The 21,789-nt window shown below is 36.5% G+C and overlaps 1 protein-coding gene across 3 annotated transcripts; it reads right to left on the reverse strand.

Annotated features, from left to right (window-relative positions):
- Positions 1-550: 550 nt before the first annotated feature.
- On the reverse strand, positions 551-21,313 carry LOC117912414 (ubiquitin-like domain-containing protein CIP73). 3 transcript variants are annotated; one of them, XM_034826982.1, is made up of 16 exons: positions 21,211-21,312; positions 19,991-20,134; positions 19,409-19,526; positions 16,932-17,012; positions 16,071-16,174; positions 15,890-15,961; positions 15,349-15,513; positions 15,085-15,154; positions 14,823-14,998; positions 5,303-5,467; positions 5,098-5,169; positions 4,858-4,990; positions 4,156-4,572; positions 2,364-2,701; positions 1,922-2,002; positions 551-865 (listed from the first exon to the last, which is right to left on the reverse strand). In XM_034826982.1, exons 2-16 carry the CDS (start codon positions 20,117-20,119, stop codon positions 857-859), a joined length of 2,130 nt encoding a protein of 709 aa, XP_034682873.1. In that variant the 5' UTR covers positions 20,120-20,134; positions 21,211-21,312; the 3' UTR covers positions 551-856. The 3 variants fall into 3 exon arrangements, with proteins under 3 accessions (XP_034682873.1, XP_034682874.1, XP_034682875.1); XM_034826983.1 differs by lacking the exons at positions 551-865; positions 1,922-2,002 and adding an exon at positions 2,035-2,260 and having other exon boundaries at positions 21,211-21,313; XM_034826984.1 differs by lacking the exons at positions 551-865; positions 1,922-2,002 and having other exon boundaries at positions 2,612-2,862; positions 21,211-21,313.
- Between the last annotated feature and the right edge of the window lie 476 nt (positions 21,314-21,789).

Raw genomic sequence — 21,789 nt, forward strand, 5'->3', positions numbered from 1 at the left:
AATATTAAAAATATTTTATAAAATCGCTATCAAACACACTCTAACACTTCCAAAGTTTTTACCCAAAATCACTACCAAAAGAATCAATTAAAATGATTTTTAGACTATAAAAAGACTAGAAATACTATCAAACACCCTTGAGAATCACTTATATATATACATTAAAATATTTTGAAGTCCATAGGATTTTAAAAATATATATATTTGTAATGAAAATAAAATTAATAAAATACCAAAAATAAAAATGTTTTAGCTTTTGAGTCACTCCCAAATCATTGGGTGAAATTTTATGTGGGCGTGATACAAGATGGCCAACAAGAATTTATAAAGAGATAAAGAGTGTGTTTGATAGTAATTTTAGGAAATGTTTCTAATATTTTTAACACTTGAATGATAACAATTTTTAAATATTAAAAATATTAAAAACACTTATTAGAATCACTTCAAACGGACTCGCTTCTATGCTAGATGCCAGCAAAATAAAGTACTTGAATTAAGTTGAAATTGAATACAGGAAAGCCAGAGAAACACAAAAAATAGGGCTCAAGCATAATCTACTAAAGCTCTTAAATATAATTTAATTGGAAAATTCACAGAAATTTTACACAGTGCATCTAGCGCCATTGTTGTACACTGACAATATTAAAAACAAATAATAAACTCAACAAGGAATAATTGAAAAGAGAGAAAAAAATTTCAAAGATTATAGGGTCTCTATATTATATGTGGACATAAGTCAGCTGCAAACTGCAATCTGATATGCCATACTCATGATACATATCTCAGCATCACTGCATCAAGAGACTTCATCATGTTCTGTGTTTTGCATTGGTATTTTGAGGCCGATCCTTCTAACTCACTCCTTCTGCAATAAAGGGGAAAAAGGGAAAATTAGAACTCATTTCCAGAACAGTGAAAATCAGGCATAACACTACTCCAGGATTATAGACTTTTGGTTTAAGTTTTATGCCATTCTATATCATGTTCTCTCACAGGAATTCCTCAAGGGTTGGATTTTCAGGTTTTTCGGTTATGGGGATTATTACATTGAAAAACCACATTGCCCAGCACTACAGTATCACCATAACAAGCTTCCACTTCGGGTAAGGATATTTGAAATAGGGCATCAAAAATCATTTTTCCAAGAAATTACTCTCTATCATAACCATAGAATCAGTCTACCACCCTAATTCCTGGACATGAGCATCATCTTCCAAGGAATCACCCATCATTCAAACGGTTTCAGCAAGATTCTCAAGCTGAAAACAAACAAGATATGGCATGAATAACTGTGTGATTTAATATCCAACATCCCTTGAATTGTTTTTGTTTAACTAATCATGCACCCTAAATAACCAAAGTTGAATTGTCCACAAGTGTCATTCCAACTCATGGCACTAGTCACATGCACAGTGGCAGAGCCTGACTGGGGATTTATTCCACAAAGAAATTAACCCTCCAACCAATGAGTATGTGGACTTCATAACACTCTGCTTGGAGTTTGCTTGGTTGTCTAGGATATCTAAACCAACTTATACTACAATCATATAAACCATATCGGGCCCACCATCACATATATGCGTTGGATATAAGTATAACCAAGTTCACCTATCAGAAAAAACAAAAAAGTATAACCAAGTTCAAAACATGCATGCAAAAGTGCTTCTGAATCCCTGGTTCATATTAAATTTTTGCTAGATGCCTACATTAGTGGCTTAATATGACAGAAAATTGAAGCATTGTTCTCCAAGAGACGTTAAGCATGAAACTGAGGGTAGTGATAGTCGGCTATTTTGTCACTTCCACAGATATGTAAAGCAGTTGATGGAACAATACCATTTCAGAAGGAAGCAACCAAAACAGCTACAGCAGTGATGCTTCCAGAAAAGGTAAAACAGAGAAAAAGAACAAAGTAAATTACCTTTTGACGTTTTGAGTTTGGAGGTGATGGAGGGTCACGTTGTCTGCCTGAGGAGGTCCCAACATCTGAATTTTCCTGGGGCTGTGCATATGTACAACTCTCTTTAGTTAGAAAACTAGAGGCCAGCTTTATACTTGGTTCTCAAAAGTAATCAAATATTATATGGTTCAGCAACTAAGACACCATTTTATATGTATTCTCAAAGCATTTATTTTGTTTTTGAGCCTTGAACTTGGCTCTTACAAGCAAAAAATCAATTTCTAAAATGTTCCCCAATCAGTACCTAATTTGCTGGCTTCATGCTCAGTCCTTCAAGAGAAAGATCCTTGCAGTTTGGAACTAGATTTCCCGTTATGTAATTAATCTTTCCAGGTAAATAGAACAAGAATTTGAATTTTGATAGATAGCAATCCAAAATGATTATGTGATGAAGCATGCTTACATGTGTTGTGGAATCCTGTCCATTTATACTCCCAACATCTGCTCGATCTGCAGCTGCATCACTTGACCCCATGGCTGAATTTTGAGATATGAGCGGCATGATATGATGAAGCAAATTAGACAAGAAGGTTCCTTCATCACCCACTCTTGGCTCTATCTCCTCTGTATTTGCAGCAGCCTCAGTTGTTCCTGTGATCCCGGTGGAACTTGTACCTGTACCCTGAAAGTTGACATCACTACCAACATGGATTTGTTCAACAGGGAATATAGTCCTTAGCAACTGATCAAGGCCACTGCGCAACTGTGTGGAAGCTGTTTGAAAATTAGGATTCTCACCACCTGGAAAATGACAAATTCATTTGAAAATTAGTGTTACAAAAAAAAAAAAAAACGTGGGGAAGACACTGCCTTCTCTTTTCCATCTGTTCAATCCTAATTTTTTTGTCTGTTTCATCTGTCCGGCTCTTTCCATCTTCTTCCTTTATTTGCAGCAGCCCCCTCTGGGAATGTGAAAAGATATAGATAAATTTTATGCATGACACATGATACATTGTACCCTCCATGGATTCAACATGTTCAATAAGATTGGGGGAAAGCATCTAGAACTCAAGAATTTACATTCTTCTGCTCCATCCAAAATGACAAAAGGAAAAATAAACAGACAAATAGGACTTTAGTACCTTGTCTTCAAGTGCTTACACATAGGAGATGGTGTCAAACAATTAACTAAAGCAGTTTCTAGGAGAAAAACAGAAAAAATTCATTCCAAACAAAGTTTATGTGCAAGATATGAAGACTGACTGAAAAAAACAAGAAAAGGGTAAGCAAAATGGGCAAGGCTACCATGAAAACAGCATTCAATGAAAAGAACATGACACATGACTTTAACATGCACATGTAAGTGACATCCATGTATGGCTCAAAAAAGCCTTGTCCCAAATACAACCACAATAGCAATCTAACAAGGAAGACAGTTTACAAACCAACTTCCAAGTGTGTCCATAAATTTACTTGACTTCCTCATGTTTGTGATATAGAGAAAACAGTACGATTGTAGTTAGACAGACAACAACTATCACATATTTCAACCCATTAATATCAGTGGCTTCAGTTAGTAATTGATGGTAGAATTGATTTTCATGACATGCAGCAGTTGGACAAAAGGGGGGAAATACTACAATAGACTGATGGCAATCATGAATATTAGGGCTTGCAACTTTAGACACCAAAGGCTGAGTTACAAGCTCTGCTTTCTAACCAGACAGGGGGTGCTGCACTTCTCACCAATATCTAAAGCACAACTAAAAATGTCTTTAAGAATTTATCATGAGGAATGCATGTCTGTATTTTTGTGTGCACGAGAGAGAAAGAGAGCCTGCACATTTATGTTAAGAATTATACAAACTTGTTTGTAACAGTAAGTTAAAAGAAACTACTGAGACAATATGGAGAAGCACCCTCCATATCATTGGTTCAAACAATCCAATATATATGGTATTTCTTAGAGTTAGCCAATCTAATCATCCAAAGTAATTCTATACGTTACTTTTATTTCAAGGACCGACTGTTTTTCACATGTAGCTGAAATGATGCCCTATAATAATATCATAGGTCATTAAGTTCATCCTCTGCTTCACAATCTCACTCACATGAGATGCTCTATGTCTGTCTGTGTGCATATGAGTGTTTTATTGGTCTATGGTCTTCATTGGTATAAACCGACCTCAGCTTCTTGAACAATAACAGTGAACTGCGCCTTATTATGATATTTCAAGTTGTTGTATAGCACTTACCATCTCTAACTTGAGATTCTATGTTCTGTTGTGATGCAGATTCAGGAACTGATTGCTGCTGTGCGCCTAGACCCCTAGGTTGATGTTCATCAGATGCTTGAGAACCTCTTGCACCATTATAATTTCCAGACATTACATGTTGAACTCTGGCTAGAACTGGATAAAATAATCCCATTGAACTGCGAGATGAATCAGAAGGTGAGCGCCTAGCAGCAGCAGGTATTGCAGCGACCACTGTCCTAATGGGCACAACCCGTACTTCAGCCTCCCTGGTTGAAGATGAACTCCTAGAGGCTGCTGCAGCAGGTTGGTGAATGGAATTAACACCACCAGAAAGTGCTGGGCTTGTTTGCCCCTGGGATGTCTGACCACCAGCAGGTTCCCTTTGGTTAATAACAGACGGGGGCATCATTGAACCTAATAGTAAAATTGAAATTAATAAGCAATTCAACAAATATATGCAAATTGAACAATATTATGTTGTTAATGTTGAATGTAAAACAAATGGAAATGAGAAAGGCAATGATTAAAAGGGGATCAAAATGTCCTCAGTTTTGATAATGAGATTAACAAAAATAATATGAAAACACACACACAGATATATATATATATAGAGAGAGAGAGAGGATGCATGTTGACTTAAAAAGGTTGAAAGTCTTTCAAATCAATGCATCAAACACAATTATAAAATAGACAAGGTACCTGTACGAATTCTAATGTCAATATTCCTTGGAAGAAAACCAGAACGAAGAGTACCACTAGAGAAACCAGAGCCAGGTTGAACAGTTCCCATGGGTATGGCCCCAAAACTTGTTCCCGGGTGAAAAGGAAGTGGCTGCTCATAGTTCAAATTGGAGGGAAAAATAGAAAAAAAGAAAAGATATAGATGGTGAGCCAAAAAAAGGAAAAAAAAAACTCACTCGCTTATACTGAATATTTTACCTGAACCATTATAGGATTGGGACCAGATGTGGATATAAAGATTGCAGGTCCAGCATTAACCACAGCATCATTCTGATTAAAAAAACGTCATAGTCACATTAGCAGTTGCATAATTTTATGAATATTACCTTCCCAAACCGCAAAGGCACACATAAGTGTGACATATAGGCACATGCACACTGAGCTAACAGGGATATTAACAAACCGGTGTTTGACCCATTCGCAATGTCATGGTTGTTCGACCAAGCTCAAGCAGCAAAGCACCTAAATTTTGCAAGATGGCTCCTAATCTCAAGGCATTAGATTGGATGCTCCTCCGTGCTGAAGGATCAGTCACATTTGCATGATTCTCTAGTTGTCTTGTGAGTTGCTGCAGCACATTAAGTTAGAAATGCAAAATAAGTGTTACAGAACTTTAATAACAAAAACCTTATCATTTTTAGGTTATGACAACCAGAAACCTCAGCTCTGAAAAGAAAATCTTATAAATAAGGGTGGTATTTCTTGTCCAGGGGGAAATTTAAGTCCAAAAAGTGTTTTGCTAGTTGAAGAACAGGTATATACTACATTTCAGATAAATTCTAATTTTGGGTTGGTCATCAGTTTGGAAATCTGGGTCACCATCTGTAAAGTCATTAAAAATGAGAGATAAACTGTAAAATGGAAGTTATAAGGATCCATGATCTATTCCGAGTTAGGTTCAGTTTAGGTTACCAATTTTAAACCAGGCTAGAGCTAAAGTTTAGCCCAGGCTAAAAATATAGGTAGATAATTGTTTCACATTCAAGTCTGAAATTTCTAGCCACTTACTGATTGTTTATTTTCACACCTGAGGTGGTGAACCAAAAACTATAGCATGTTTTTCATGGCCTTGTTTTTTTACTCCAAACCAAGGGGAACCTCTGGTAGCCACAAGCACCCTTGTGTTGCTAGGTGGTGGTTTGACTAAATAAGGATTCCACATATCTATAGCTCCATCAAATCATTCCAAAATCACTTAAATCTTGAACCTTTCCTAAAAGATTTAAGGATGTTTACATGTCTCCATACTTTATACGGTATTCAAGACCGCCTCCCCTATTCCAGGGTTCTATAATGTTCCTATGTATAATTTTCTAAAGCCTCACCTGTCCTCACATTTGCAGGTTGTTAAAAGGTTAATAGTAATAATTTTATTTAGTAAAGGTTGGTTTAGTTTTTTATGATATTTTGAGAGAAAAAAAAAACACCTTTTCTCTCAAATATAATGAGAACAGGGCATTGATCCTAAGACCCCAGCTGCACAAAATCTTAACCACATTTTTTTCTAGTGCTAGAGTACTGCTAAAATAGAGTTTTGAGCAAAGATAATTTATTTGAAAAAAAAAAATCTACGAAGTAGATCCCCTTCCAAAATAATCCTCAAACTAGTGCTTCTCATCTACATGGGTATCCACATCACAAAACCGTAGTTGGTAACTACGGTTTTGAATTTTTTTTAAACTGATCAAAGTCGTAGTTACCAACTAAGACTTTAAATCTAAACTTAAAACCATAGTTGATGACTATGGTTTTACGTTTAAAAAAAATTCAAAACCGTGGTTACGAACTATGGTTTTGTGACATAAAAAAAAAAAGAAATTCTCAGGCCACGTGGATGTCTACGTGGTTGAGATGCACTAGTTTGGGAATTATTTTGATAAGAGATTTATTTTATGGATTTTTTTATTCAAATATATTATTTTTGCTCAAAACTCGCTAAAATAACACATTTATAGTACTGCTACAGCGTGTACTTGCTGCAGTACCAACACCTTAAAGTGGCTGATCTAAGTGTTAAGTTGCTCCTCATACCTGTCTGGTGTAAGTACTATTCTTCCATCTGTTGTACAACAATCCTTCTCTATGATTGCTAGATGTTTGAGACTTGTCTCAGATATATCAATGGTCATGCCATATTATGCAAACATGGTGCAAGTTTCTGAGAGCAATTAAGTTCCCTAATATCCCTTTGCTTCAGAGATAAGTGCAGTAATCTCTATTTTCCCCCTTAATAGTTAAAAATTTATGGAGTTTAATGATAATCACAAACTTGGATGTAGTGTTATTATTCAGATTGCTTCAATGAAACAGAAAGGACCTAACTTTTTATAGTGGGTTAAATTTGTGGTGCATATGGGGGCATAGAGTTAACTGGAACATCTTGCTGAAGATCCCTCTCTGTGAATTTAAGAGTTTAATGAGAAGTAGTAGAATGACGATAATAACATGGTTCTGGAAAAGGATAGAGGCATATCTTTGTGCTAATCTGATGTTTCTAGAAACTACAAAGGAGATGTATGATGCAGTTAAATAAGTATACTCCCCCAAAAACTGTTGTCTCAATCATATTTCTCCATCTAGGGCTGATAAGTCATTATAAGTTTCAAAGCAAAAGACTGACTAAAGATAGGAAAACATATCAAGCTTAACCTTCACCTCCTTCAAGCTCTTTCCTAGATGATTTGATGTCTAGGACAACCCTAAAATAGTTGTCTACAATCAAATAGGTGGACTAGGACTTCAATCTCGAGTTTAAGTAGAGCAACAAGGCATAAAAATTATGGCAACGGAGTAGAGTAAAATAAAATAAAGGGAAAGAAAGATAAAGAAGAAGAAATAGAAACCTTAGAATCTCATTAAAGCCTTCTACGAGTCTTACCTAAAAGAAACTCAATGGAATCCCACAATTGAGAATTGAAAAGCATGCAGATAAAAGTTTAATATTATTAATCATCAATCTTGATTCCCGTTTTATATCAATTTGTTTTAGTTATAGGCTTTAGAAAACTCAAGAATTCGAATAAAACTTGAAAAAGTAAATTTAACCTATGTAGTAACTCATTAGGACTCTTATTTCTTTCCTAAAACTATAAGAAACATAATGTTTGTAGAATTGGAAAATTACTTTATAAAAACTTCTTGTATCAATTTTCTAATAAATAAGACTTCTAGATTCTAAGAACTTAAAATAAAAACTGTAGAGTAAAAAAATTATTTTAGAAAATAGGAGGTTCATAACTTTTTTAAAGGAGAATTCTAAAACTTCCCAAATTCTAAAATTTTCCTTTTTTTTTTCCTTTTCCTATCCTTTCTTGAATATCCTTGAAGGACTAATCCCCGTCATGATCTTAGGCCACCTCCTATTTTAATTCCCCTAGTTTAAGACATAAAAGGCATTCATATTGCACTCAGGAAAGGTAAAACAATTATATTGACTATCATCTTACTCGTGATTTGTCTGTGTGTAACCTTTCCCTTACTCTTTGGTCTTTTGCTCATGCCTTTCTTCTATTTCCATTCCAAAGTCTTTTTTTTTTTCTTGACGGGTAAAAAACAATATATTAAAACAAGATACTAAAAAAAAGTGTCCTAAAGTACACAAGAAGTATACAAAGGATGCCTAAGAGCACTACAAGAGATCTTATCAGGAAGCTCTAAATTTTATTATTTTTTCTGATAAGTTTATTAGGAAGCACTAAATCAACCTAGATGGGAAAAGGTAATAGAAAAAAAAGATGCATGCTCTCCTTAACAAAGGTCAATTCGAGCTTATTGGCTTGCCTCAAGGGAAGGATGATGTTAGTTGCCGATAAGTTTGTGCCATCAAGTATCATCTAAATAGGACTATAGTATGGTTAAAGGCTTAGTTGTTAAGGGGTATACTCAATACTTATGGTATGGATTATTTTCAAACCTCTCCTAGTATTTGTCTGAAATCAATATGTATTTTGATTTCCTTGGTGCTTAACTTTGAGTGGAGTCTACCTTAGTATTCTCATATGATGATTTGAGTGAGGAAGTATATATGGATTAGTTACTAGGTTTGTCGCTCAAGTGGAGTCCAAAGTTAAGAGTTTGCAAATTTCATAAGGTTATATGCATTAAAACAATCTCCTTGAGCTTGGTTTAATAAATTGAGTACTATTCTTCAACTATTTGGTTTTAGAAGGAGCAATTCTATTATTCCTGTAGGGGGGGTAAAGATGCTAGAGGATGTTGCTTCGGTTATGGGGTGTAGAGTAGGGAAGCTACCCACTTCATACTTTGGTCTTCCTTTGGGTGCCTCTTTTAATCTCCTAGGGTGTGGAATGCAGTGGAAGAGAGATTCAAAAAAATATTAATAATGTGGAAGAGACAATACCTCTCTAAGGGTGGGAGGCTTACCTTGATCAAAAGCACCTCATTTGGTGAATTGGAATTTAGTTTGTACAAATAAGAAAAGAGGCCTTGGAAGCCTAGTGGCCCTAAACAAAGCCTTGCTTAGGAAGTGGAGTTGGAGATTTGCAGAAGAGAGGGAGCCCCTTTGGAAACAAATCATCATTGGGAAGTTTGGAGTAGAGGAAGGGGGGTGGTGTTCGAGAGGAGTGAGATGAGGTTATGTTGTGGGGGTGTGGAAAGCCATAAAAAATGAATGGGAGTGTATGATATGTAGATCTTGTCTTATAATTGGGAATGGGAGGGGGGGTCAAGTTTTGGAAAGACTTGTGGTGTGAAGACCAAACCTTAAAAGAAGTCTTCCCTAACTTATTTCTTTTGGTTGTAAATAAAAACGGTTGGGTGTCAAAAGCTTGGGAGGAGGGTGGGGATATGGATAGCTAGAGCCCTTGCTTTTCAAGACATCTTAATGATTGAGAGATGGGAGAAGTGGATAGTTTGTTTCAAAAACTGCAACCCTTGGTTGTGAGAAGAGAAGTGAAGGATTTCTTGAGTTGGAGAGAGTAAGAATAGCAAATTTTCAGTTAGATCCCTTTATTGCTCTTACACGAGGGCTTTTAGAGATCCTTTTCTGTGTAGTATTATTTGGAGATCTTAAGCTACAGTGAGGGTGAGTTTTTTTGCTTGAGAAGCATCTTGGAGCAGAATTTTGACTCTCTACCAGTTGAAGAGGAGGGGATGGTATATCTCAAATAGGTGTTACTTGGGCAAAGAAGAGGAGGAAACCACCAACCACCTACCCCTGCTTTGTGATAAGGCTAGAATGTTGTGGAACTTAATCTTCTCCCTTATTGGTGTACAATGGGTTATGCATTTCCCAATTAGAAAGAATCTGTTAGGTTGGCATGGGTCTTTTGTGGATAAAAAAATGAACAAAGCATGGAGGGCTACCCCCTTATGTTTAATGCGGACTACTTGGAAGGAAAGAAATGATAGACCTTTCAATGACATTGAGTGGTCCAACCAAGCAATTAAATCTCTTTTCATGTATATTTTTGTGAATTGGGCTAGGGTGCATATAGAGGATCACACTTTTTTTTATAAGTAAAAAGGAGGTATATTAATCGAAAAGAGGAAACACCAAAAACCGGTGCCCTCGAAGTATACAGGGAATATACACACCACCTTCCCTAATTAGGAGCCTATCCAGTCTACAAAACTTACAAGAGAAAAATGACTCTACTAAGGAACCCCTGACCCAAGACCAAATATTACATACAAAAGAATATTTCAACGTTTGAAGCGAGAGATCCTCATTTCCGAACGCTAGCCTGTTTCTCTCCTTCCAAACTGACCAAAATATACATAAAGGAGCCATTTTCCAAGCCCTCTTGCGCCTTTTCCCTACAAACCCTCCATTCCATCCAAGAAGGGTTGCCTTCACTGTACACAAAAGAGTCCAAGATACACCAAAAAGGGAGAAAAAAAGGTTCCACAAGACCCGCGTCTTGACACAATGAAGTAAGAGATAATCCACCGTTTCTTCTTCGGATAGACAAAGAAAACACCTATTTGCCAAAGAGAACCCCCTCCTTTGAAGTTGCTCCTGAGTTAATACTTTACCCCAGGAAGCCTCCCAAGCAAAGAAAGCTACCTTTGGAGGCACTCTTGCCCTCCAAATTCTTTCACTAGGGAACATAGAAGAAACTTAACTGAGAAAGCCCCATCATTTGAAGCTGTCCAGATCACTCTATCTTCCTCCTCCCTTTGAACCCTGAAAGCATGGATGTTCTGCAACAACCACTCAACCAAATCAATCTCCCAATCATTAAACGCCCTTGCAAAAAGGGGAGTCCAACCATCCCCATCTCCAACGGGATTCCAAACCTTCGAAACCCAAGCATTCTTCAACATGGACATGGAGAAAAGAGAGGGGAATGACTCACAAAGTGGCCCATCCCCACACCACTTGTCTTCCCAAAATCTCACTCTTTGCCCATTACCCACATGGTAAGCTAACCTACCATTTAACAGCCCTCACTTCTTCCTAATTGCTTTCCAAAGCCCAACTCTGTTTCTCCCCATCACAACCCGAGTGCGCCAGCCCCCCTCCTCTTCGTCATACTTGAGGCTAATTACACGCCTCCACAACGCCTCTCTCTCATTAGCAAACCTCCAATTCCACTTACACAAAAGGGCACTATTCATCAAAGCTAAATTTCTCACCCCTAGCCCACCTTTTCTTTTCTCCAAACAAACCAAGTTCCATCTAACAAGGTGAGGTTTTTGGGCGAGAACTCCCCCACCCCACAAAAAATCCCTCTGAATTTTCTCCAATCTCAACCTCACTTTTCTTGGCAAATAGAAGAGAGACATAAAATAAATAGGCATACTGGAAAGAGTGCTTCTGATTAGGGTGAGTCTCCCCCCTTTAGATATATACCGCCTCTTCCACATAGCAAGCCTTCTACGAAAACGCTCTTCAACCCCATCCCACACAGCCAAAGAATTGAAAGCTGCCCCTAAAGGCATTCCCAAATAACAAGAAGGAATCCCACCCACTTTACAACCCAACTCCAAGGCCAATCCCTCTATATTATGCACCCTTCCCACCAGGATCATCTCACTCTTCTCTAAGTTAATCCTCAAGCCCGAACACGCCTCAAACCACATGAGGAGCCAACTTAGATAAATCATTTGATCTGAAGACTCCTCACAAAAAACCAACGTATCATCCGCGAATAACAAATGCGAGATTTGCATCCCCTCACCCCTCCTACCACTCACCTTCCACCCAGATAAGTAGCCCCCACTAATAGCCCTTCTCAGCATACTGCTGAACACCTCCATGGTAATCACAAACAAGTAAAGGGAGAGGGGATCTCCTTGTCTCAACCCCCTCGAGCTTTGAAAAAAACCGGATGGAGAACCATTAATTAAAACAGAGAATTTCACTGTGGAGATGCACCAATCTATCCACTTTATTCATTTCTCTCCAAAACCCATCTTTTTAAGAACTGCCAACAAAAAGCTCCAACTAACAAGGTCGTAAGCCTTCTCTATATCCAACTTGCATAGCACCCCTCTTACATTGTCTTTCAACCTTGAGTCCACAGCCTTGTTTGCAATCAACACTGCATCCAAAATCTATCTACCCTCCACAAAGGCATTTTGGGACTCTAAAATCACTTTCCCCATCACCTTTTTAATTCTATTGGCCAACAACTTGTAGAGGCTACCTACAAGGCTAATAGGTCTGAAATCTTTCAAATCTTCTGCACCTCCCTTCTTTGGAACTAAGACCAGGAAAGTTGCATTCAGAGATTTAACAAATCTGCCCCTCTCATGAAATTCCTTGAAAAAACCCATTATCTTAACCTTTACTAAATCCCAACAAAACAGCCAAAAAGTCATGGTGAAGCCATCCAGACCGGGGGCTTTATCCTTGCCTAGATCTGAAAGTGTCGCGAACACCTCTCCTTCCGCAAAAGGAATCTCCAGCCCCTCAGCCTCAAAGCTAGCTAATCTCATGAAAGGTAGCCCCTCAACTCCAGGACACCACCCCTCTTCTTCGGTATACAGCTTATTAAAAGCCCCCACCTCACTATTTTTTAAGTCTATCTCCTCCGTATGCCAACAATCATCCACTTTCAACTTGGACAACCAGTTCCTTCTGCTATGCACATTCGCCATCCTATGAAAGAATCTGGTATTATTGTCCCCCTCCTTCAACCACAGTTCCCTCATCCTCTGTCTCCAAGAGATTTCTTCCCTCAACACCCATGTCTTATAAGCCTCCTTAGCCTCCTTCCTTGCTTCACAATCCTCCAGACTCAGAGTTGAATGTTTCTCCAATTCATCCCAGTACACCACCTGACTAAGAGCTTCTCTCTTCTTAGTATCAATAACACCAAAAACTTCTTTATTCCAAGTCTTTAACAACACTTTTAAGGCTCTTAGTTTTGCATCCAGAACAAAGCTAAAAGACCCAGTAAAAGTTAAACTGCCCCACCACCTCTTCATCTGATCCATGAACCCTCCAGCCACATATTCTCAAATCTGAACGGTGAAGGACCCCTCTTCAAACCTCCACCTTCTAGAAGGATGGGAAAATGATCAGAGACTGGTCTAGCAAGAATCCCCTGCACGGCTCCATTGAACATCCTGTCCCAATCATCTGTCACTAAGAACCTGTCGAGCCTAGACTGTGACTAGTTATTTAACCCGCCTCGCCATGTAAAAGGACCCCCCTGTAAAGGATGGTCTCTTAGACTGTGACTGGTTGTTTATTAAGGGGAAGGCTTTTTTTTGTCTCCTTATTGCCTAGATTTTTGGGGTGATTGTTTGTATACTTTGTGTGTACTGTTTTCGCCGCTTTTAGGATTTTCCAATGCAAGCCCTTTTATTACCTATCAAAAAAAAAAAATTCTATTATTCTAAACACTGTGTTTGTTCTCAACATGGAAACTGGCAAGGTAGTACTCATTGTAAATGTGGATGATATTATTGTCATTGGTGGTGATCTAACAAGCATTAGAGAAGTGAAAAGTTATTTGAAAAAGACTTTTTATGTGAAGGATCTTGTTGTTACATCACTTCATAAACATTGAAGTTGCAAATAGTAGAGGTGAGGTTGCCTTATCTCAAAGTATTTATTGGATTTTGTTTATTGAACCACCAACATGATAGAAGCAATGTCGGCCAAGACCTTTATGGAATAAAATTTCAAATTTAATGGAGATGATAGTCTTGTATTTCAAATAAAGGAAAATATCAGTAGTGGGTAAGCTCATTTGTTTAACATTTACCCCACTTGACATTACCTTTTTTGTTAATACAATGAGTCAATTCACAAAAGCACCTATGCAAATTCATTAGGAATCATTGTCCACAATCCTAAGGTATCTCAAAGAGGCCATATACACATGAATGCTTTAAAAACGAAGGTCAAATCTTTATCCTTAATGTTGTGAGCTTTTAAGCTCTGGATTGGACAAGATCCTCAACCAATAGAAGGTCAACTAGTGGACACTATACCTTGGTGGTAACCTAGTTGACTAAATATAATGTAGTAGTGAGATCTAATGTAGCAAAATACAAGGTTATCGGGCACATAGTATGTTCTAATGTGGATTTAAAACTTTTTACAGGAGCATTGATTTTCTCTTGAAATATCCATCAGTATATATATATTAGTATATATATACGCACCAAACTTGAGGGGGGAATGTTAAATGGTTCTTAGTGATAATTTTACTAAGGGTTACCTATCAAAAAAAAAAATTACGAAGGGTTAGCTCAGCCTTTTATGGTATTTTGTAGACCCCCACACACACAGATATATATAATTTGTATTATTTTAATACATATTGTATTATTTTACTTGTCAATAAGACAACTTTTTCTCTACAATAATTTGGGCCATTTTAGAATATTCTGTCCCCCTATAGATATAACCTCACTAGGAATCAGTGTGGGGCCTCAAAATATGTTTAGGTTATGAAATCAGATAGTTACACCATATGAATTAGGTTTTTGAAAGTACATACTGAGAGGTCCTCTGCAGCTTGTTCAATGAGTATTTGTCTAGTAGAAAGTATCACTTCTGCCAAGGATGCAGGTGTTGGAAGCCCTCCTTGTGTAACATCTGACTGCAAGGTAGCCTCAGAGTTTTGTAAATCACAACCATGAATTCCAGCAGCAGAATTATTGCCATGGCCTCTGACTGCCAAGTTCAAATTCAACCATCACAATATGCCAGCAACTGACAATGCAAAGTCAGTAAATAATGTAAAGGAGAAGAATACTAACCACTGCCACCAAATTCATGTCTCATATTCCGCAAATACTGAGACAAAGTTGTCAAAGAATCAGGAATCACCTGCAACTCCAAACATGAAAATGTGATAGTTCTTCAACCAGGAAAGACTTCCCAGAAGTAATTCAAACACAAAGGCAAAAAATGCAACATAGTAAAAGATAATATATCTGAACAAAGAAAACCAACAGAGACTCCAATAAAACAATAAAATAAAACAACTAAAAAGGGGGAAAACAAGAGGACCTGAAACTTACCGGTGGCTGCAGCTGCTCCAAGGTAACATCATTTGGAAGCAAAGAAGCACCATTGAGAGGATTAGACTGATCAATTGTAGCAGCCTGGTTAGGTTGCTGTCTGCTGCTAGAGTCTCTCAAACCACTTAAACCAGGAGTTCCTGAGCCCCTCTCTGGGACAGGATCCTGCCAAACAAATACCAAATGCGAACACGTGATATATAAGGCTTAATCCATGGTATTACTAAGAGAACAGTTTTAAAACTACAGAATAGATAGGGATTTTTGTTCCTTTTAAAAAAATAATAATAACTATAATAATAATAATAATAAGCCACAGAGATTTCTTTTTCTGCATGTTCCATGTGCCAAATCTAATCAATTACAGTGGAGACGAATAGAGAGAAAGAGAGCTGGAGGTTCTCCTGCACTAGACATAGGTGAAGCCGTTTAAGTTTCATGGGGACAAAACCTGCATGACTACAATGGATTTCAAATAAAAACGCCAAATAGTCATTTCATACTACAGGGTACTTTGTTAAGTCGATCATTAGTAATTTACCCTAGGGTCAGCCCCTTCACTGCCACTTCGAACATTATTGACTCCAAAAGAACTGAGAACAGCTGAGACAATCTGTTGAATGAAAAGGGAGAAAAATAAAGGTCAAGAAAAATCATGATACTCATATTTAATTGCACATTTATAACCAAAAGCTAGTTCAATCTAAAATTTATAAGCTTACCCGACTGAGATCTGGAACTCCATCCCCTTGCTCGGATAAAACTACCACACTAGAACCTACATGAAAACCTTGATTACGAAGAGCATTTGATGCAGGATCTGTGGCTGCACATAATGATGCTTAGTAGTCAACTTTCCATACAGACATCAGCCAACCTCTAAGAAACATAATTAACATGAATATTAAATACATACAGATAATAAACATTTGAACTTCCCAAAATCAAGTTGACTTTGTCCTCTAATAGACTCGCAGGGATTTGTGCTGAAACCCGCATCACAAGTATTCCACCTAAAAGTGTGCCCAATTCCTACTACTAGTACTATTATTTCCTATTTTGAAAACCCTGCTTCCCAAATTACTTCAGTAAAGTAGACCAGGAACAATATTTTTATAACTTAGCTTCTTTCAAATATTTTTATAACAATTGATTATTTGTTATATTTCTTCAAAGCATATCCAGAACCAACTTTCATGAATTTCCGTGATAACTTCTCTTCTTAAGCCTTTTTTGTTTTAACTTCATTCAGAATATTTCAAACCATAAAAATAAATATATACAATTATCAAGATATGCTACTTTTTCTGATAAATAACTTTTTATAAAATTGGTGGAGAATAGTGGGTGAAACCCATTCATCCTAAGGCACAAATTGCATGAAGCACAAGGATGATATGGTAAAGTGACAAAAAAATAATATTGAGTGTCCTTTCATGAGGATAATTTCAATATTAGTGCCTTCATAACCAGAGTAGAATGAGATTTAACTAAAATGGAAATTATGTTATAACTCGGCACCATTAAGCAATAGGGAAAACTGAAAACAAAATTAATAGTAAGCAACTTAAAGGGAATTCAACCTGAATTATCAGGCAAGCTCTCTGATGATGGCAGAAATGGTTGTCTAACAACAAGATGCAATGTGTGACCATCTTCCACATCTAAATTGAATTTAGTAAGAGACTCCAATTTCCAGAAAAAAAAATGGTATAAATAAAGAACATAACAGCAAATTGGTATGTGTATATATATATATATATTATGTATGTATATGTATGTATACATACACACACACACACACACACACACACACACATTATGCATATGTAATGACACATTAGATGAGAGTTAACCTGACAAGCAATGAACACAACATTCAAGTTATTATATATATATATATATATATATATGTATTTATGAATGTATGTATGTATACATACACACACACACACACACACATTATGCATATGTAATGACACATTAGATGAGAGTTAACCTGACAAGCAATGAACGCAACATTCAAGTTATTTAGTTCCATTGATGACAAGGCAAGTGATCTACTATATTAACTCTACCAATTGTTCAAGTTCCCCTGATAGAAGGGAGCCCACAATAAAAAGTCAACATCCTATAATCAACATTCCAGGGCATGGAACGAAGGAAAGAGATATGCATAGTCTAACCAAAAACCCCAATACTTATCAATTTCCCAATATTAACACACCAATGTTTGCTCATCACAAAAATTAAACAACATCAAACCATAAGGGGAGTTCAACTCATCACAGTCCTAGCACTAGCATTTAGCAGAAATACCTCCTCCAGAGATATCTGGGTCAGAGTTAAATGCTTAAACTCAATGCCAACAGAAAGCAGTATAAAGCTTGATAAAGGGAAAGTGTTCAGTGGAGAAGGAAACATGAACCATGCAAGAAGATGTGATATTTAAAAGCTATCACTATTCCTAGATCAAAAAAGAGGGTTGCTGCCTTAAATACTTTTTTTATTTTTTTTTATAGGCTTAAATACTTTTTTTATGACAACCACAAGAATATGAAACAGAGACAACTAAAATGTTGAGAGGTTGATAGAGTGCTCTTAATGAAAAGACTGTACCACCTCTAAAACATAAAACAACAAAAAGAGATGCTTTCCAACATCATCATTCCTTGTATCTCAAATAATCAAGGATCTGCAAGCATTCACCTTAGGAAGTTGTGGATAATTAATAGAACTGCAGTGAACACTGGATGTTGAAATGTAAGTCACAAGCAAATATTCCATATCAACCACTACCCTCTTGCTCTCATAAATCTTAAAGCTAGAAACAGTTTCAAAGCATCTCAACTGTTAAAAATACATCCCCATGCATCTCCACTGCTCTAAACAGGCCTGAACATAAATATATTTATAAACTGATGGTGGGAAATAGAAAATTCCTGCCCCCACTGGTGCCTAGAAGAATAGAACAAAAGAGAACCCCTACCTATCAATAAAGCCTACAAGAGCCAGACTACCACCCCCACTAAGAAAAAACTCCTTCCAAATTCAACCCAGAAAAATTCTTCTCACACAAAATTCTATGGTTTCTCTCCCTCTAAAGACACCATGGGTGATTGTGGTATCATTGGACATGAATACTTCTTCCTATCAAAAATATAAATTTGGATGCCTATGGTTAACCATCTACCAGCCTGAAAACAAACCCCTGGCCCATGCCCAAGAAAACAATTAAAAAAAAAAACCATAAAAACCAAACTTTCTACAGATAATTCTCAACTGCTATCCATTTCAGCACATGCAAATGAAAGTGATTAAGCTATACATGCAACACCAACCCCAACGACACTCCTCTTTCTCTTCAAAACAAAAAAAAAAGGAGAGAGGAAAAAACCTCAAAAAAATTGACAAAATTATCATTCCCAATGCTCTGATATCTTCGATGGAACAAGCCACTCCCAATCTGGAACTTATGTCTCTTAAATGCTTCCACCTACCCCAACTATCTGTTCCTTGAATGACGTCGATGACTCCCTGCTTTGAAAGACAATTTGAAGGCATGTGACAAGCTGTTGGCCCATAATAACAAAACTCCAAACAAAATAAACCATATAACTATATAAGCTCCCCGCTGAACCCTTCAGTCTATCTTCTCTATTTCACCAAGTCAGTTCAGAGATTGAGCACTTCCAATAATTAAAGGTTAAATCATTTTGTTCAACATATCTTTGAGTGTACAAGAAAATGCAATGGGGATTACTATCAATAAAAATCTAAAGAAGCCAAACTAAAAATGGAACAGCAAGAAAGATGTGTTGATGAAATGGTGGAGTATTGCATCAAAAATGGTTAATATCAACAGAAAAAAAGTACTTGGAACCTAGCTGGCATTCAGAATTCTTCTTTTAAGAGTTCATATGATTTGTGGTTTCTTCCTGAATGTTGTTTTATTAAGAGAAGTCCATGAGACATCATATTTTGCAAAATTTTGGAAAGTACTGAGCTTTGGACAGAAAGAAACGTTCAACCCAAAGAGAGAAATTAATAAAAAGGATACGGTAAGCTGAGAGGAGTTGATCATCCTTCAAAACCCTTCCACGGCATATGAGGCGCTGTTGTTCGGATAACACACCGGTAACACTAGCAATTTGTTCTTTTAAAGCAGGAACTGGCATCTGCATGACATTCAAAAGAATCACAAGAAATCAACCTTCACGAGCACCAAAACAAAGAATGGGAAGCATGCAAAATCTTATATCCGGTTGCGAAACTTTGAATTCTAAGCAGCAACCGTGAATCTGTATCATGGATAGACATGCTAATGCCAAGAACATGCATGTAAATAGAGTAAAAATGCACTCACATTGTGCTTTAGGGTAAAGAATGGGGGAAACCTAATCCTATACCGTGATTCATAAAGGATGTCATTTCATGAGATTTAACAACTAAAATGACAATTTGGCAAAGCCTTTATCCAAACCAGTTAAGAGTTTACTGAATGCACAATGGATAAGAAATTTTTAAGTTTCAAATTCGATTGAATAAAACCAGAATTCGATACAATTCAACTACAAAAGAAGATAGGAAGTTCAATCTATGCTGGAGATATAAATATAATGGGGGAGCAAAGAGTGCTTACACATTTATCCACTCGCAAAGTATATGTTTGAGAATCCAGTGTTTTTATTTTTATCTCAACAGTGGCCTCGGAACATTGAGCCTCACCACTCCCAGAAATCATTACTTCATCACCACCAGTACTACCCATCTTTCACACTCAAACCTGGAATTAAAAACTGGCAGTCAGTATCATTTTGAGTTGAAAAAAGCCCACAACAATCCCTTATATAAGCATGCATCAGGTTGTTCCATAATAGCAAAGCATTTGAAGGTAGTATTAATATCAGTAAAATAAGGCAATAAAGAAAATTGCAGCAATCACCAAATATGATCATATAGGCAAGCTTCTAGGGTCATATGAAATGACTCCAATTTAAAATTCACCAATAACTTGTTTTGATGTTCACCCTTTTTAGTTGTAGTCACATAAAAAGTTTTTTTTTTTTTTTTTGGGCAACTAAACAGTACATTTTATATGGTTTTCTGAACAAGGTACATACATGTGTCTGTATCACATTCTCAATCTGTGCATTGAATCAATAATTGGATCACCATGGCTAAACCCAGAAACAAGAACCCAAAGATCATGATCACATGGGTGTGACCATTTTCTTAGATTTCTCAATTTTGTTAAACAGCTCACTGAGCAAAAATACACCATTTCCACCAATAAGAAAACGTCTCTGTTTCATAATATTCTTAGCTCCCAATATCTCAGTTGCTCTCACATTTCCAAAACTTATCTAACTTTAAAAACCCTAATTCTTTTCAAAAACATCAGATTTCAATTAATTCGAAACACCCAAACAGATTAATACTAAAACACTAAACCCCAATTTCTATTCGTAAAGAAAAACCCACATCCACTGAAGATTCAGGAATTTTAAACTAAACACTCAATATTCAACTCTACCATCTACTATTCCACACTAATATCAGAACCCTCGAAATAAACAAAGAAGAAAAAAAGGAAAATTCAGATAAACAGAGTCTTCTCACCCAAACGGTCCATGTGAAATCAAATGCATAAATACATATATACATAAATCCCATTCCCAATTCTCAGCATCGAATCAATTATAAACCGTTGTTCGAACAAAATTACGAATAGTCACATAGAAACCACCAACCCCCCCACAAAAAAGAAAAAAAGAAAAAAAAAAGACAAACACAAGAATGATCTATTCGATTCCGATGCTGAAATTGGCATCAACAGAGAGAGAGAGAGATGAGAGAGACCTGCGGGAGTTCCAGGCAGAGAGAGAGAGGAGTCAGAAAGCTGATTTGATTGTCTCCCTCTCTCGTTTCTGCGTCTAGGTGGTGTGGAGAGCTTTAAAACGGCTTTGGTCGCTTTTTCCACAGCCGTCCGATTTAATTACTTTCAGGGACTAACGGTGCTTTCCATATGATTTTCCTATAAATAATGTCATGTGACACGTGTCCTCTTCACCTTATTTTTCTGTCAAATACTCTCATTTCCCTTATATCAATAAGGGATGATATCTACGGATGGAAGCCATTGTTCAAACCAAAATAAAAATTGTTCCAATTCTTAAAATAGAAAAATAAAAATAAAATAACTATACTTAATGAAATATATTGAGAATATATTTTTTAGATTTTATAATTATAGGAAAATTAATAATTGAGATCCAGTCTTTTATTGTTAAAATAATTCAAAAAAAAAATTCCCTATTTTACATATAGGATAAATAATTATTTTTAAATAAAAATTTTACTTATTACTCGTTAGAGTACATTTTCTATTTTTATTTATAAAATCATTTTTAGAAATTTTAAATTTTGAAATTGTAACGA

This window comes from Vitis riparia, chromosome 4 (assembly GCF_004353265.1).
Source record: "Vitis riparia cultivar Riparia Gloire de Montpellier isolate 1030 chromosome 4, EGFV_Vit.rip_1.0, whole genome shotgun sequence".
NCBI classification, from domain to species: Eukaryota; Viridiplantae; Streptophyta; class Magnoliopsida; order Vitales; family Vitaceae; genus Vitis; species Vitis riparia.

Coding starts and splice junctions, on each gene's coding strand:
- LOC117912414 (XM_034826982.1), bottom strand. CDS start 20,119: ATGGGTAGTACTGGTGGTGATGAAGTAATGATTTCTGGGAGTGGTGAG. Junction 15,962..16,070: donor GAGTTCCAGATCTCAGTCGG/GTAAGCTTATAA, acceptor TTCATTCAACAG/ATTGTCTCAGCTGTTCTCAG. Junction 15,514..15,889: donor GTGAAGGGGCTGACCCTAGG/GTAAATTACTAA, acceptor TTTGTTTGGCAG/GATCCTGTCCCAGAGAGGGG.